This window comes from Haematobia irritans, chromosome 1 (assembly GCF_050003625.1).
Source record: "Haematobia irritans isolate KBUSLIRL chromosome 1, ASM5000362v1, whole genome shotgun sequence".
In the NCBI taxonomy this organism is placed as follows: Eukaryota; Metazoa; Arthropoda; class Insecta; order Diptera; family Muscidae; genus Haematobia; species Haematobia irritans.
The window spans coordinates 11,426,977-11,440,855 of record NC_134397.1 but is presented as its reverse complement, the minus strand read 5'-3'; the positions used below and the strand labels follow the sequence as shown (position 1 = coordinate 11,440,855).

Below are 13,879 nucleotides of genomic sequence, written 5' to 3'. Positions count from 1 at the left end.
ATTATATGTTGTGTTCTCTTAATATATGAAAAATACCCATTTGAGTGTTGCCAACTCTGCAGTAACAGATATAATTATTTGACCGTTGGCAAATCGTTCTCTTCGATGTGTACGTGGGATATATAGATTGAATATTCATTAATGGTGAGTCTACCATTTGGTTTTAAATTGTTTATGTTATTCTATAGAAACAACTTGACGATTCTTTTATTGATAAGTTTATAAACTTAATTTTAAAATTGGCTTTTAATGTAAATGTTTTGTTATAGAATTTAACATTATATAATATTCATTTTTGCAATAATGAAAAATAAATGTAAGCTGAAAGACACATGTTTCTCATATTTTACGAAAATTAGATCGAAGTGTTTACATTGAACAAACAAACAATATTTCTCTTAATTCTTGCATATCTTATTTGTTTTTGAATTTATTGCGTAGTATTGAAACTATCATGAATAAGCTGTTTCTACATTTCGGAAAATGTTACTCTCATATGTATAAACAGGTACATTTGCATTTAATTTTAAACCAATTAATTAACTATATTTTTCACTGCTTTTTATAAGAAGTAGAGGTGTGCGCGTGACACGAAATTATCGTGACACGCGTGATTCACGCGTGAATCACGTGAGTCGTGAATAAAATCTGAAGCGACTCTCGTGAATGTGCGTGAATGGGACTAAAACAAATAAGTCGTGCGTGAGTAATAAAATCGGTTCGTGAATGTGCGTGAATAAAATTTCTGCAAAATCACGCTCACGAAAAAAATCAAGATATAATTCTTACTCGTATGTTAACTGAAATTGATTTAGCTGTCGAACTATATTTTATTTATGAATTTTGTTACCCTTGCTCATTCCCGATGGGAAAATGTCGTGAGTCTCGTGAATTTGTCGTGAGTCACGTGAACTGTCGTGAATCGTGCGTGAGCGTGCGTGATTACTGCTTTTCATTTCGTGAATGTGCGTGACTGTGAGTGGGTACGACACTTATCGTGCGTGAGCGTGCGTGAATAAATATTTGACTTCGTGAATGTGCGTGAGTGTGAGTGAAATTTCACTCACGCGCACACCTCTAATAAGAAGTTTCACTGGATAAATCCATCTGGTTACCAGTTTTTATCTGGATTATAAGTAAATTAATATTTTGCTGTTTTTTGCACGCTAAAATTGTAACATTGGACATAACATTGCTCTCTTAATAAGTTTACTCTTGCTCCAATAATTCCGCCTGTAAGTAAAGATTTTCAATCATTTCGTCTATTGTAATAACCAATAAAATGGTAAATTGATTATTGCAATGTGACTCATATACGTTCATACATACTTCACGGGAAACGTATAAAATTCCTGTTTGCTTTCCACCAAAGGCGATTTCTTTTTACCAGCAACAAATATTTTAATATGAGGGGGTGATTTGGTTAACTCTTTTGGAAATTTTTCAAAATTTTCTGAGAATTCCCATAAACGTACAAAGTACAGAATTCCCACATCATTTGAAGAGAGCTCGTCATGAATATTTATACCAATTCTATTTTTGGAATGGGGAGTTTTAAGATTAATCAACTAATAAATCATAATATTACATACACCTAAAGAAATAGTTTTCTTTTATTATTAATGTACACTCATGTACATTATCATGTACACTCGGAATATAAAGTCTACTATAGGCAACAACAGTTATCTGCTGTACCTGGTTTGTGACTAGGCTAACAACAGTGCACTTCAGTTAATAAAAAGAAATAAATATTATAGCCCGATTTTCACTGACATGATCATATTAGTCCAATTGTTGGTAATGTTTTAATTCACAATGCTAAATACGTTATTAGGTAAATAAATAGTAAATGTCAATAGGGTCTTCTTTCCCATTTCGTATAGACAAAATCTGCTTATTTTTCTTTTGTAAACGAAAACCACGGTTACTTTTTGAATCAATGAATTTAGAAAGATAAAATGTTACACAACCAACACAAAAATATTCGTCGTTCTATAAAATTTTATACTTTTACAGCCAATTTCTTATACCCGAAACGAACGCTTTCGCACCAAAAACAGCTAATTTTCGTTTATATTTTTAGCTGTTTCAGTCATCCTAGTCGAACGAAAGCATACGTTTCAGATATGAAAAATTGACTGTTAATTTAAAGTTTTGGAAACGACAAACATAGTATCCACTTTATTCAATGGGAACTTTATTCACAGACTAAACTTGAGGACAAATAAGTATATATTGGCAAAAAAATTGTTTGTACTACGTTCAAAATATGGCAATCTCTTTACAAATTGAGTTCCATTTGTTTTTGGCCAAAAAACACTTCTTGAAAGTGTGGAGATTCAAATTAAACCGTATATAAAGGGTGATTTGTTAAGAGCTTGATAACTTTTTTTTAAAAAAAAACGCATAAAATTTGCAAAATCTCATCGGTTCTTTATTTGAAACTTTAGATTGGTCCATGACATTTACTTTTTGAAGATAATTTCATTTAAATGTTGACCGCGGCTGCGTCTTAGGTGGTCCATTCGGAAAGTCCAATTTTGGGCAACTTTTTCGAGCATTTCGGCCGGAATAGCCCGAATTTCTTCGGAAATGTTGTCTTCCAAAGCTGGAATAGTTGCTGGCTTATTTCTGTAGACTTTAGACTTGACGTAGCCCCACAAAAAATAGTCTAAAGGCGTCAAATCGCATGATCTTGGTGGCCAACTTACCGGTCCATTTCTTGAGATGAATTGTTCTCCGAAGTTTTCCCTCAAAATGGCCATAGAATTGCGAGCTGTGTGGCATGTAGCGCCATCTTGTTGAAACCACATGTCAACCAAGTTCAGTTCTTCCATTTTTGGCAACAAAAAGTTTGTTAGCATCGAACGATAGCGATCGCCATTCACCGTAACGTTGCGTCCAACAGCATCTTTGAAAAAATACGGTCCAATGATTCCACCAGCGTACAAACCACACCAAACAGTGCATATTTCGGGATGCATGGGCAGTTCTTGAACGGCTTCTGGTTGCTCTTCACTCCAAATGCGGCAATTTTGCTTATTTACGTAGCCATTCAACCAGAAATGAGCCTCATCGCTGAACAAAATTTGTCGATAAAAAAGCGGATTTTCTGCCACTGATTTTGGTAATAAAATTCAATGATTTGCAAGCGTTGCTCGTTAGTAAGTCTATTCATGATGAAATGTCAAAGCATACTGAGCATCTTTCTCTTTGACACCATGTCTGAAATCCCACGTGATCTGTCAAATACTAATGCATGAAAATCCTAACCTCAAAAGAATCACCCTTTACATACAGTGTAAAGCATTTTGAACGAGATTTTATTGAAATCCGTTATGTTGCCATTCCAAATCTACTGAAAGCGGTAGAGATTCCAACCGAAATCTTTGTTTTCCATGTCCATAATGATTCTACACTCTTTCAATTTGAATTCTACCTCGAATCTCTTACTAAATTCCAACCTTATTCAAATATGTCATTTTTTCCGTGGGCAATGGCAACACTTAGAACTGAGAACTAGAGAACTAACGATTTTGACCAATAGGAAATGACTTCGTGGAAGAGAGAGAGAGAAAGTGAAATAAAAAGAGTTTTGATTTATTGAATTAAATTCAATAAAAAGTATATTTTAATAAATAAAATATATAGTACAAAAATTTAATATTTTATGTTTTGAAAATTAAAAAACTGGTAATACGTGATATATTTGTTTATGTTTGCTTTTGAACCTCTCACATACCAAAGCCGTTTCCTATCTTACAATAGGCTCTGAACTTCGTGTGCTCTCCAGCGTTGCCATTTTGGTTCGATCGGACCAAAATTGGTCCCAAAGATTTCTAATTTTTAAATTTGGTCCAATGGTCGGACCAAACGGAATTTGGTCCATTTTCATAAATTTGGTCATATTTATAAATTTTTTCTACTATTTAAAATGTTTATCACATATTCAATAGTATCTATGCACTGAAAAAAATATTGTCGTGAGGCCGAATATTTCATGTTATTAAATACGAATGCGAATTTTGCTTAGCACAGAAGACTCATTTCTCTGATATAAAGTTTTCTCCTTGTCTAAAAGTCGATAAGCTTTTCAATGAAGTCGTTTTGTCTTTATAGTTAAACGATTCGACTTAAAATTGGGTATCCTAACATGAAAGAAAATTTCGTTTTACTTAAAAAATGTGCAAAATTAAGGAAATCATTTATAGTATTGTTGAATTTTTGCATCTTGAGTATAAAACTAAAAAGCTAAACTAAAAAAAATATAATATATTTTAACACTTTATTTTAAAGTCGTTTTTTATTTGAAACATAAAATAATTTTCCCTTGAGAAAGACAAAATCTATGAAACCGTGAACGTTTTTTTTCAGTGTGGGATTAGATACCATTTCAATCACAGAAAATCGAATGAAAATTTCGCGTCTTTGGTTTTATATTTTTTGAACAATTTTAATACCAATACTCGAATGTGCACAAGAAGTGGAATATTAGGATTGAGCTATGTAAGAATATGGACCACATTTTCCGCATAAAATTATGGGTGCGAAGCAACACTACAGCAAATTGGATGAAAATTCGGAAATCTATTGTATTCTCTCAAGTAGGGTCTTCATGGGGCAACGACAATACAAACCAAATGCGTGACTGTTGTGGTCTTTAACTTCCTCTAAGTCGGAAGTTTAAATAAAAGTACTATGTACAACAATAAAATACGTTTTAAGGCATTTTTCTTCGAAATTGGAAAATTGGTCCGATGGAGGTAATTTTGGTCCGATTTTTGAAAAAATTTGGTCCAAAATAAAATTTCGCTGTGGCAACGCTGGTGCTCTCTCTCCTGTTGCCATTGTGCCGCCTCTAAATTTCATGTGCTGACTTTCTTTTTTACATTTCACAGTTTGTCACCGGCTAAAATACCTCTCGCGGAATTACTGTTAGAAAGTACTGGAATTAAAAATAAATCGCTCATATATAAAACAACAAATACATAATAAAAAAACAGTAAGTTTACCTATGCATTAAAGTTAGAAGTCTTATCATTTAAAGAAGCTTAGAAATCCTTTCCAAAACGTACGAACAAATCATATGTTTTTCGTGGAAACTGAAATAGCTTACGTGGTCTTTCTTTGCCCTCCCTCAATTTGAACCTCGACATATATTTGTACATTTAATTTCTTGGTATTCTAGGTATGAAATCGTTTGTTTATTTTGTTGCAATTGCTTTGGCCATTTTGGCCCAATCATCATTTGCCTTGAAAGAGGAGGATTGTGAAGGTAATGCCGTTTACGTGTAATTTTACATGCAATTTTACAACTAAAATTTTTCCTAATTTCATCTTTAGTGTGTGTGAAGACAGTCAGAAAATTTGCAGCAACATTGGACGATGCCACCAAGAAAGATTTCAAACTAATCGAAGCTGATTTCAAAAAGTTCTGTAAAGAACAAAAGAACAAGGAACAAAGACTTGTAAGTATTACCGCCTGTTGATATTATTTTGCCATTGGGTATAATAGGCAAGACTCATCTCTAATGACGTGTCTGTTACAAACATTTGCCCACCTATTTCTATTGTGCGATGTAAGTTTGTTTAACTACATATGTATTGTCTGTGTTTTTGTAGTGTTACTATTTGGGAGGCTTGGAAGAATCTGCTACCGGAATTCTAAATGAATTGACGAAACCACTCAGCTGGTCTATGCCTGCCGAAAAAGTTTGTGAAAAGTTGAAGAAAATGGATGCACAAATCTGTGATTTACGCTATGGTAAGAAATGATCGGGAAATATAAATATAACTAAATGTAATAATCATTATCCGAAAGAGTAACTCCTTCTCTTGAGTCATTGGCCAAACAAGTCAGGGTCACTTTGAAATTTATTATACCCACCACCATAGGATGGGGGGTATATTAACTTTGTCATTCCGTTTGTAACACATCGAAATATTGCTCTAAGACCCTATAAAGTATATATATTCTGGGTCGTGGTGAAATTCTGAGTCGATCTGAGCATGTCCGTCCGTCCGTCCTTCCGTCCGTCTGTTGAAATCACGCTAACTTCCGAACGAAACAAGCTATCGACTTGAAACTTGGCACAAGTAGTTGTTATTGATGTAGGTCGGATGGTATTGCAAATGGGCCATATCGGTCCACTTTTACGTATAGCCCCCATATAAACGGACCCCAAAATTTGGCTTACGAGGCCTCTAAGAGAAGGAAATTTCATGCGATCCGGCTGAAATTTGGTACATGGTGTTAGTATATGGTCTCTAACAACCATGCAAAAATTGGTCCACATTGGTCCATAATTATATATTGCCCCCATATAAAACGAACCCCCGATTTGGATTGCGAGGCCCCTAAGAAAGGCAAATTTCATCCGATCCGGCTGAAATTTGGTACATGGTGTCAGTATATGGTCTCTTACAACCATGAAAAAAATTGGTCCACATCGGTTCATAATTATATATAGCCCCCATATAAACCGATCCCCCGATTTGGCTTGCGAGGCCCCTAAGAGAAGCAAATTTCATCCGATCCGGCTGAAATTTGGTACATGGTGTTAGTATATGGTCTCTAACAACCATGCAAAAATTGGTCGACATCGGTCCATAATTATATATAGCACCCATATAAACCGATCCCCCGATTTGGCTTGCGAGGCCTCTAAGAGAAGCAAATTTCATCCGATCCGGCTGAAATTTGGTACATGGTGTTAGTATATGGTCTCTAACAACCATGCAAAAATTGGTCCACATAGGTTCATAATTATATATAGCCCCCATATAAACCGATCCCCCGATTTGGCTTGCGAGGCCCCGATCCGGCTGAAATTTGGTACATGGTGTTAGTATATGGTCTCTAACAACCATGCAAAAATTGGTCGACATCGGTCCATAATTATATATAGCACCCATATAAACCGATCCCCTGATTTGGCTTGCGAGGCCCCTAAGAAAGGCAAATTTCATCCGATCCGGCTGAAATTTGGTACATGGTGTTAGTATATGGTCTCTAACAACCATGCAAAAATTGGTCCACATCGGTTCATAATTATATATAGCCCCCATATAAACCGATCCCCCGATTTGGATTGCGAGGCCCCTAAGAGAAGCAAATTTCATCCGATCCGGCTGAAATTTGGTACATGGTGTTAGTATATGGTCTCTAACAACCATGCAAAAATTGGTCGACATCGGTCCATAATTATATATAGCACCCATATAAACCGATCCCCCGATTTGGCTTGCGAGGCCCCTAAGAAAGGCAAATTTCATCCGATCCGGCTGAAATTTGGTACATGGTGTTAGTATATGGTCTCTAACAACCATGCAAAAATTGGTCCACATCGGTTCATAATTATATATAGCCCCCATATAAACCGATCACCACATTTGACCTCCGGAACCTCTTGGAAGACCAAAATTCATCTGATTCAGTTGAAATTTGGTACGTGGTGTTAATATATGGCCTCATCTTCTCATATAAAAATTGGTCGATATCGATATCCATAATTATATATAGGCCCCATATAAACCGATCCCCAGATTTGACCTCCAGAGCCCCTTGGAAGAGCAAAATTCTTCCCATTCGGTTGGAATTTGGTACGTGATGTTAGTATATGGTATCCAACAACCATGCAGGAATTGGTTCCTATCAGTCCATTATTATATATAGCTCCCATATAAACCGATCCCCAGATTTGACCTCCGGTGCCTTTTGGAGAAGCAAAATTCATCCGATCTGCTTGAAATTTGGTACATTGTGCTAGTATATGGTCGTTAACAACCATGCCTAACTAGGTTATATATGACCCTCAGATAAATCGATCCCCAATCACACAAAAATTGGTCCATATCAAGTTCATAATTGTATATAGCCCCCATATAAGCGACCCCCCTATTTCAATTCTGGCTCTCTACGTACAAAAAGTCCATATCGATTCGTAATTATTTGTAGACTTAACTATACATAACTTTTTTGTCTAATATATTCCATGTATGGACTAAATCACAATTTAGAAAACGATGTTAAGAAGTTTTAATATACCACAACCCAAGTAATTCGATTGTGGATGACAGTCTTTCGTAGAAGTTTCTACGCAATCCATGGTGGTGGGTACATAAGATTCGGCCTGGCCGAACTTGCGGCCGTATATACTTGTTTTTACTATTCCATTGTTACATTGTATCCAAGGGTGGACGCAATTACTATCCACTTGGATTGAAACTTAGTGCAAGAATACATTTTTGTGTTCAATTTAAAAAATTATTCAGATGTACATCCATCGCTTGGTATTTCCTGTTTAACACATCAGGGCTCACAAATTTTCTCCGATTTTAACGAATTGTATAGGATTGTGAACATAGGTACTAAGTGACCTAAGTTTTCTTCTAACGCTTCTGATTTAGATATATGATCAAGATTAACACTCCCGTGGCGACAGAGTCAAGAAAATTTCTCAGAAATGGAGATCTAATTGATTCATATTTAGATATTTTAATGATAAGGATGCTTACGGATATAAAATGTAAGGTTTTGACTATTCCATTCGGCTTGAATATAAGAATGAGTTGTACACTCATTTATATGGAAGATGCTTATTCTACCTACGTTATCACTCCGTAAGCTCATAAAACGAGTCTATCCGTTGTCGGGAAACCACTGATAGATTAGTTATTGTCATATGCTGATAGCTCTAAAATATTTAGTTCTCTATGGCCGTAAAGTTCGTTTACGGCTTACAAATAAATCAAGTAACAACCCGTTAGTACAGATATTAGGAGCCAAGACGTCAATCGTCTTGAGAACATTAGTATGTATAGTGTGTTTATTAATTTTAGATGGGTCACTTTTGAGTATGTAACATTTGCATTTCTACAATCGTTCATTCGCCATCTCGGTAGTATGAACTTTCAGCCATCTCGTTGAGGGATTAGCATCAGGGCATTGAAAGCCACTGTGATCCAATGATTAGGACGAGGTCAGGGATGCTATCATAATGTCTGTTAAAGGAAGACCTTTTAATTCATTCGCACTAAAAATGACATACAAACTGAAGCCGTTTAAAGGGCTTTACTGCACGTTAATGGTACTAAAAATCGAGTTGATAATGGCTCGTTTGGCTGGCTGAGTTTGCTGTGTACTTAGTGAATAGATTTTATCCATTTGTGATAATCCATTACAGATTTTGCCATGCTATACATGTTATTTTATTGAATTAAATTGTTTTACAACCATCCTCAAACGGCTATATACGGTTAGAGGCATACTCATTATAGAGCAAATACAATACAAATAAATTAATAATAAAAATTTTAGTGTGTTAATTACATTTTTTCTTCTTTTCAGAAAAACAAATTGATTTGAATGCTGTAGATTTGAAGAAGCTCAAAGTACGCGACTTGAAGAAAATCCTCAATGACTGGGATGAATCGTGTGATGGTTGCTTAGAAAAGACCGATTTCATCAAAAGAATAGAAGAGCTTAAACCCAAATATGTACGAAATGAATTATAAAAGCAGTTTGGGTTTCAATTCAAACCACACAAACACAAAAGACTTGATTTTAGTTACATAAATAAAACAACCATATAAAACACAAACTTTTCTTTGCATTTTATAGTGCAGTAGTAATTTGTTTAAATAAACGTTTATTATGTGTTCATATGATTGGTAGTACATATATACAAAAAAATGTTTAAACTATTAAATATTTATACACATACATGTTTTTTGAAAAAATTTATTGTCGACAAAATTAAATGAACAAATCAAAATATTTAAATACAAGTAATAGTTTGTTTTTGTGCACATACAATGCAAAATCTTTTAAATTAAAAGCAAATGCAATATGTTGGAAGTGGAATATGGGAATTGAGCAATTTTAGAAAATCAACCAATCGGCCTAAGGTGTAATCCAAAATAGGCCCAAATCGTCTAATCATATATTAATGTCGACCAAAATTAAGGTTTATTGAAAACATTTAAAAACCGTATTGGTCGGAAGGGGAAATGTGATATAAATCGAAGGGTAAATCGGGGAGTATGTGTAGATGATATCTATTGTTTGTCTAAAATGTCCAAACGTTGACATTTCGAAATATTTAAATCTTTCCAAAGACGACTTTTCGAAATATATAATTAACTAAAAAAGTATTTGTTTTAATTTCAAAAATGCGAAAAATGCACAAATGCGAGATATGTTTTTTAAATTCGAGCTTTGCAGTCGAAAGCCGACTATTCAGATTTTTGAAATTCGACTTTTCAATTGTTTTTGAGTGTGATAAACAAAAAATGGATATAATCTAGACATAGTTCCCATATATCGCCCCAATTGTACAAATATGAACATAGTTTATTAGCCATTCCTTTTGAAAATTAGCACAATGTATTCATATATGGTATCACACAGACGCAAAAATCAAAAATAAATATTAAAAAACATAATTCCCCATTTCTAATAAAATTTGCAACAACATTTTTTGTTTAAAATAATTTTTATTTTAAATATTATAATATTAGCGATAACACTCGAATATTGTACCCACCTTTTCTACTAATAAGTGTCTTCGTAAAAATTGGAGTATTATATATTTCTAAACCCTTTAAAATGTATATTAACATTATTACTGAATTTCCCCGATTCTTTTAAAATATTAACAAAGAAACACATCATGTTATTTTAGTTTTTTTTAATACCATACATGTATGCATTTCATAAATATTAGTTTCAAATTACAATATATTCTAATCGTTATGCAATTACGACAAAACATTAATATTCAATTTTTCTTTAAAGAAAAATTCGATTCGGGTTTACATTGTTTAAATGTAAATTAAAATTTATCAGTTATAAATGTTTAGTTTTGCTTAAAAATAAATTCATTAAAAATATAATTCATACAAAATTAAATAAATATTAATAAATTGTTAAAAAATTAAGCTCTATTTATTGCATATAATGTTCCGCTATTCACCGGTGGCATTTAGCGTCTGTAGGGTTGTTTGTTATAACGCCCTCTTTCGTTTTCCTGTGATAAGACAGTGTATTCGCTGTACACAACGCACCAACAGTAGGTTAAAATTGCTGTAAATAAAAAAAGAAGGAAAGAAAAGAGAAAAAATGTTATTATCAGTTTTTTGGGAAGTTTAAACTTTCGACAGATATTGACTGAAATAGGCTACCAAAAAATTGTGTAGCGCTCTAGCAAACACTGCATGCCGGTGGTGGTGAAATGGTGCATGATTTCCCGAAATGTACACAGAAAATAATTTCACGAAAATTTTTCCAATTAAAATCTCAATTGAGTTTAAAAAAAAAAATTTTCAATTAAAAATTTAATTGATTCAACAAATGTTTTAATTGAAACAAAAATCAATCACAATTAATTTTTTAATGGTATCAATTAATTTTTTAATTGGATCAATTAATTTTTTAATTGAAACTATCATTTCTGTGATTGAAGACAAAAAATATTTTTCGGTATGCATCTCTACGAAAATTTCCGCAACCATCAATAATGCATTGTTATTTATGATACCGAAAATCGCTAGGGAAATTTCGGCGACCCGCAATAACTGCATTACTTTAGTTGCTAACGAAAATTTAGTGAGACGTTGTTATCGATTGTATACATTTGACATACATGGCAAAACTGTGACATTGACGCACAAACGAAATTTCCGATATTGATTGTTTAGATCTTCTTCTTCATAATTAGTACTGTATTATCTGGATTTTGTTTTGTAGTTATTTTATCGACGTGATAAATAATAACCGGCTATCGGGAAAACAGACAACCACCATGCCTAATGTTCGTTTCTTATAGTACGAAAATGTAAACAGTCGATAACAAATAGTTCAGAATGTTATCATATTTTTTACCATAAAGCCTGATGTGCACTAAAGCGAAAATTTCGCAATAATGACTCTGATTAAGAGATCCGTATATGGAAAAATTGCATTATTGGCTTTAAAACGATCGTTTCTAGTAGATGCTCAAATCGACTTAAAAATATACAGCAAAACTGTATTATTGGCATACGGACGAAATAGTCTTTGGTGTATACCGGGAGATATGTGGTATTGAGGATGTTCTCTGGTGTCAAATTTATAAAACATGTCAGTAGAAATAAAAATCTCTTGATGTCCCGGTGCCTTTCCTTGCTATAAAATGGAAAATTGCATGTCAATAACACAGTTTTTTTTAATATCAGCAACATGCTACTTTCTAATACGCTAATTTTATGATATCAATGCTCACTCTTGCTGTTTTCCAATTTTGGGTAAAAATTTCACTATCGACACTAAATTAACCTTTTTATAGTATAATGCCATATATCGTTAGCTTGTCTAAAAATTGTTGATAACTTATACATTCCCTCATTTGTTAAAGAAAATCGTTAAAGTAAAACGATATGCAAATTCCAACTTTTGCCAAATGCAAAAACAGATAACAACAAAGCTAAAAGTAAAGCCTATGTGGTTTGCTCTACAAATACAATCGATGTATATTTTATTTAATATCTTTGTTGGCTGTTGTAACACCATCAATGGGGCTAATATAGTAAATTATGATGTGATCTTCTTTCTGAAAACCACAAATGCAGTGTACTTTTAGGACAAGAGATCGTCTTTTGCTACGGTGTAAATGTAATTCGACACAACAATAAAAAATAAACCACAGACTACTTTCATTCGTCAAGCCCTGTATATACCATAAGGTAAGTACTATGTTCGCTTTTCGAGTTGAAATTTTCGCGGTTACTTTATTAAAACAGTTCAATATGAAGCAGACAAATTAACTCAATTGATGCGCAGTTTCTTGTTCCCCTAGATTTCGGCAAGACTTTACAGGAATATTTTGGTTTTAATTTATAATTTTGATTATTTCAGGAAAAGTAATCGCGAAAATAAAGTGATTTTCAACTCGAAAACCGAACATAGTACCCACCTATTAGAGGTGTGCGCGTGACTGAAATTTCACTCACACTCACGCACATTCACGAAACAACCGACTTTATTTCTCACGCACACTCACGCACGACATATTTATTTTAGTCCCATTCACGCACATTCACGAGACTTGCTTTGGATTTTGTTCACGACTCACGTGATTCTCGCGTGAAGCACGCGTGTCACGAGAATTTCGTGTCACGCGCACATCTCTACCACCTATACAACGAAATCTATTCCACCGAAGAAGCAAAAATTCTTAAGTTTAAGTTACATCTCAAACTGGATGGGGTAATAAAGCAATATATGTAAATTGTATTAAAGATTATTTAAAACTGATATATTTCAGTCAAAATAAGAGATTCATTAAGGAACGCTATGGTGTCCTGAAGCAAGGACTATGACATAGAAATATGTTGCAAAACTGCATTACCGGCACTGAATTTTCGCATCTCTAGCGGAATTCCTGCTACACAAAAGGTATCTCGCTTCCATGCTAATAACACAATTATGTCATGTATTTTTTGGGAGCTAAATATAAACCATCGATAATACCGCTTCAAGAAATTTTCGTATATACACCCAGAGAAGGAATATGATCACCTCAAACATGTTTTAAGAGCAAAATGTTATTTTTGGGTTGTGACCATGTAACATGGTTTTCGCAACCATGGTATTTTCTCGGAAATCATGTATCTGATTTCGACAAGCAGGTTATATTTGACGAGAAAATAAATTTTTTTTGACAAACATGTTACATGGTCACCATACCAAAATAACATTTTGCTCTTGAAACATGTTTGAGGTGATCATATTCCTTCTCTGCGTGTACATATATCCATTTTCGATTTTTGTGCTTTTTCGATATTTGTTTTTTCGAGCTTGAGATCTATATGTTTTTATTTGTATTTTCTTCAATAT

At 33.7% G+C, this 13,879-nt stretch overlaps 2 protein-coding genes across 2 annotated transcripts in view; one reads left to right on the top strand and one right to left on the bottom strand.

The window, feature by feature from the left end:
- The first annotated feature begins 4,851 nt into the window (after positions 1 to 4,851).
- Manf (mesencephalic astrocyte-derived neurotrophic factor) lies at positions 4,852 to 9,605 on the top strand. The gene is made up of 5 exons (XM_075289206.1): positions 4,852 to 5,005; positions 5,192 to 5,278; positions 5,347 to 5,471; positions 5,626 to 5,767; positions 9,353 to 9,605. The coding sequence occupies exons 2-5, from the start codon at positions 5,194 to 5,196 to the stop codon at positions 9,517 to 9,519; spliced, it is 519 nt and encodes a 172-aa protein (XP_075145321.1). The 5' UTR covers positions 4,852 to 5,005; positions 5,192 to 5,193; the 3' UTR covers positions 9,520 to 9,605.
- Positions 9,606 to 9,636: 31 nt separating this feature from the next.
- Positions 9,637 to 13,879, bottom strand: part of LOC142220208 (uncharacterized) — a 36,821-nt gene continuing 32,578 nt past the window's right edge. The window contains exon 4 of the mRNA XM_075289207.1: positions 9,637 to 11,089. Coding sequence (XP_075145322.1) covers positions 10,989 to 11,089 — 101 coding nt within the window. The 3' untranslated portion in view covers positions 9,637 to 10,988. The remainder of the gene's footprint in view (positions 11,090 to 13,879) is intronic.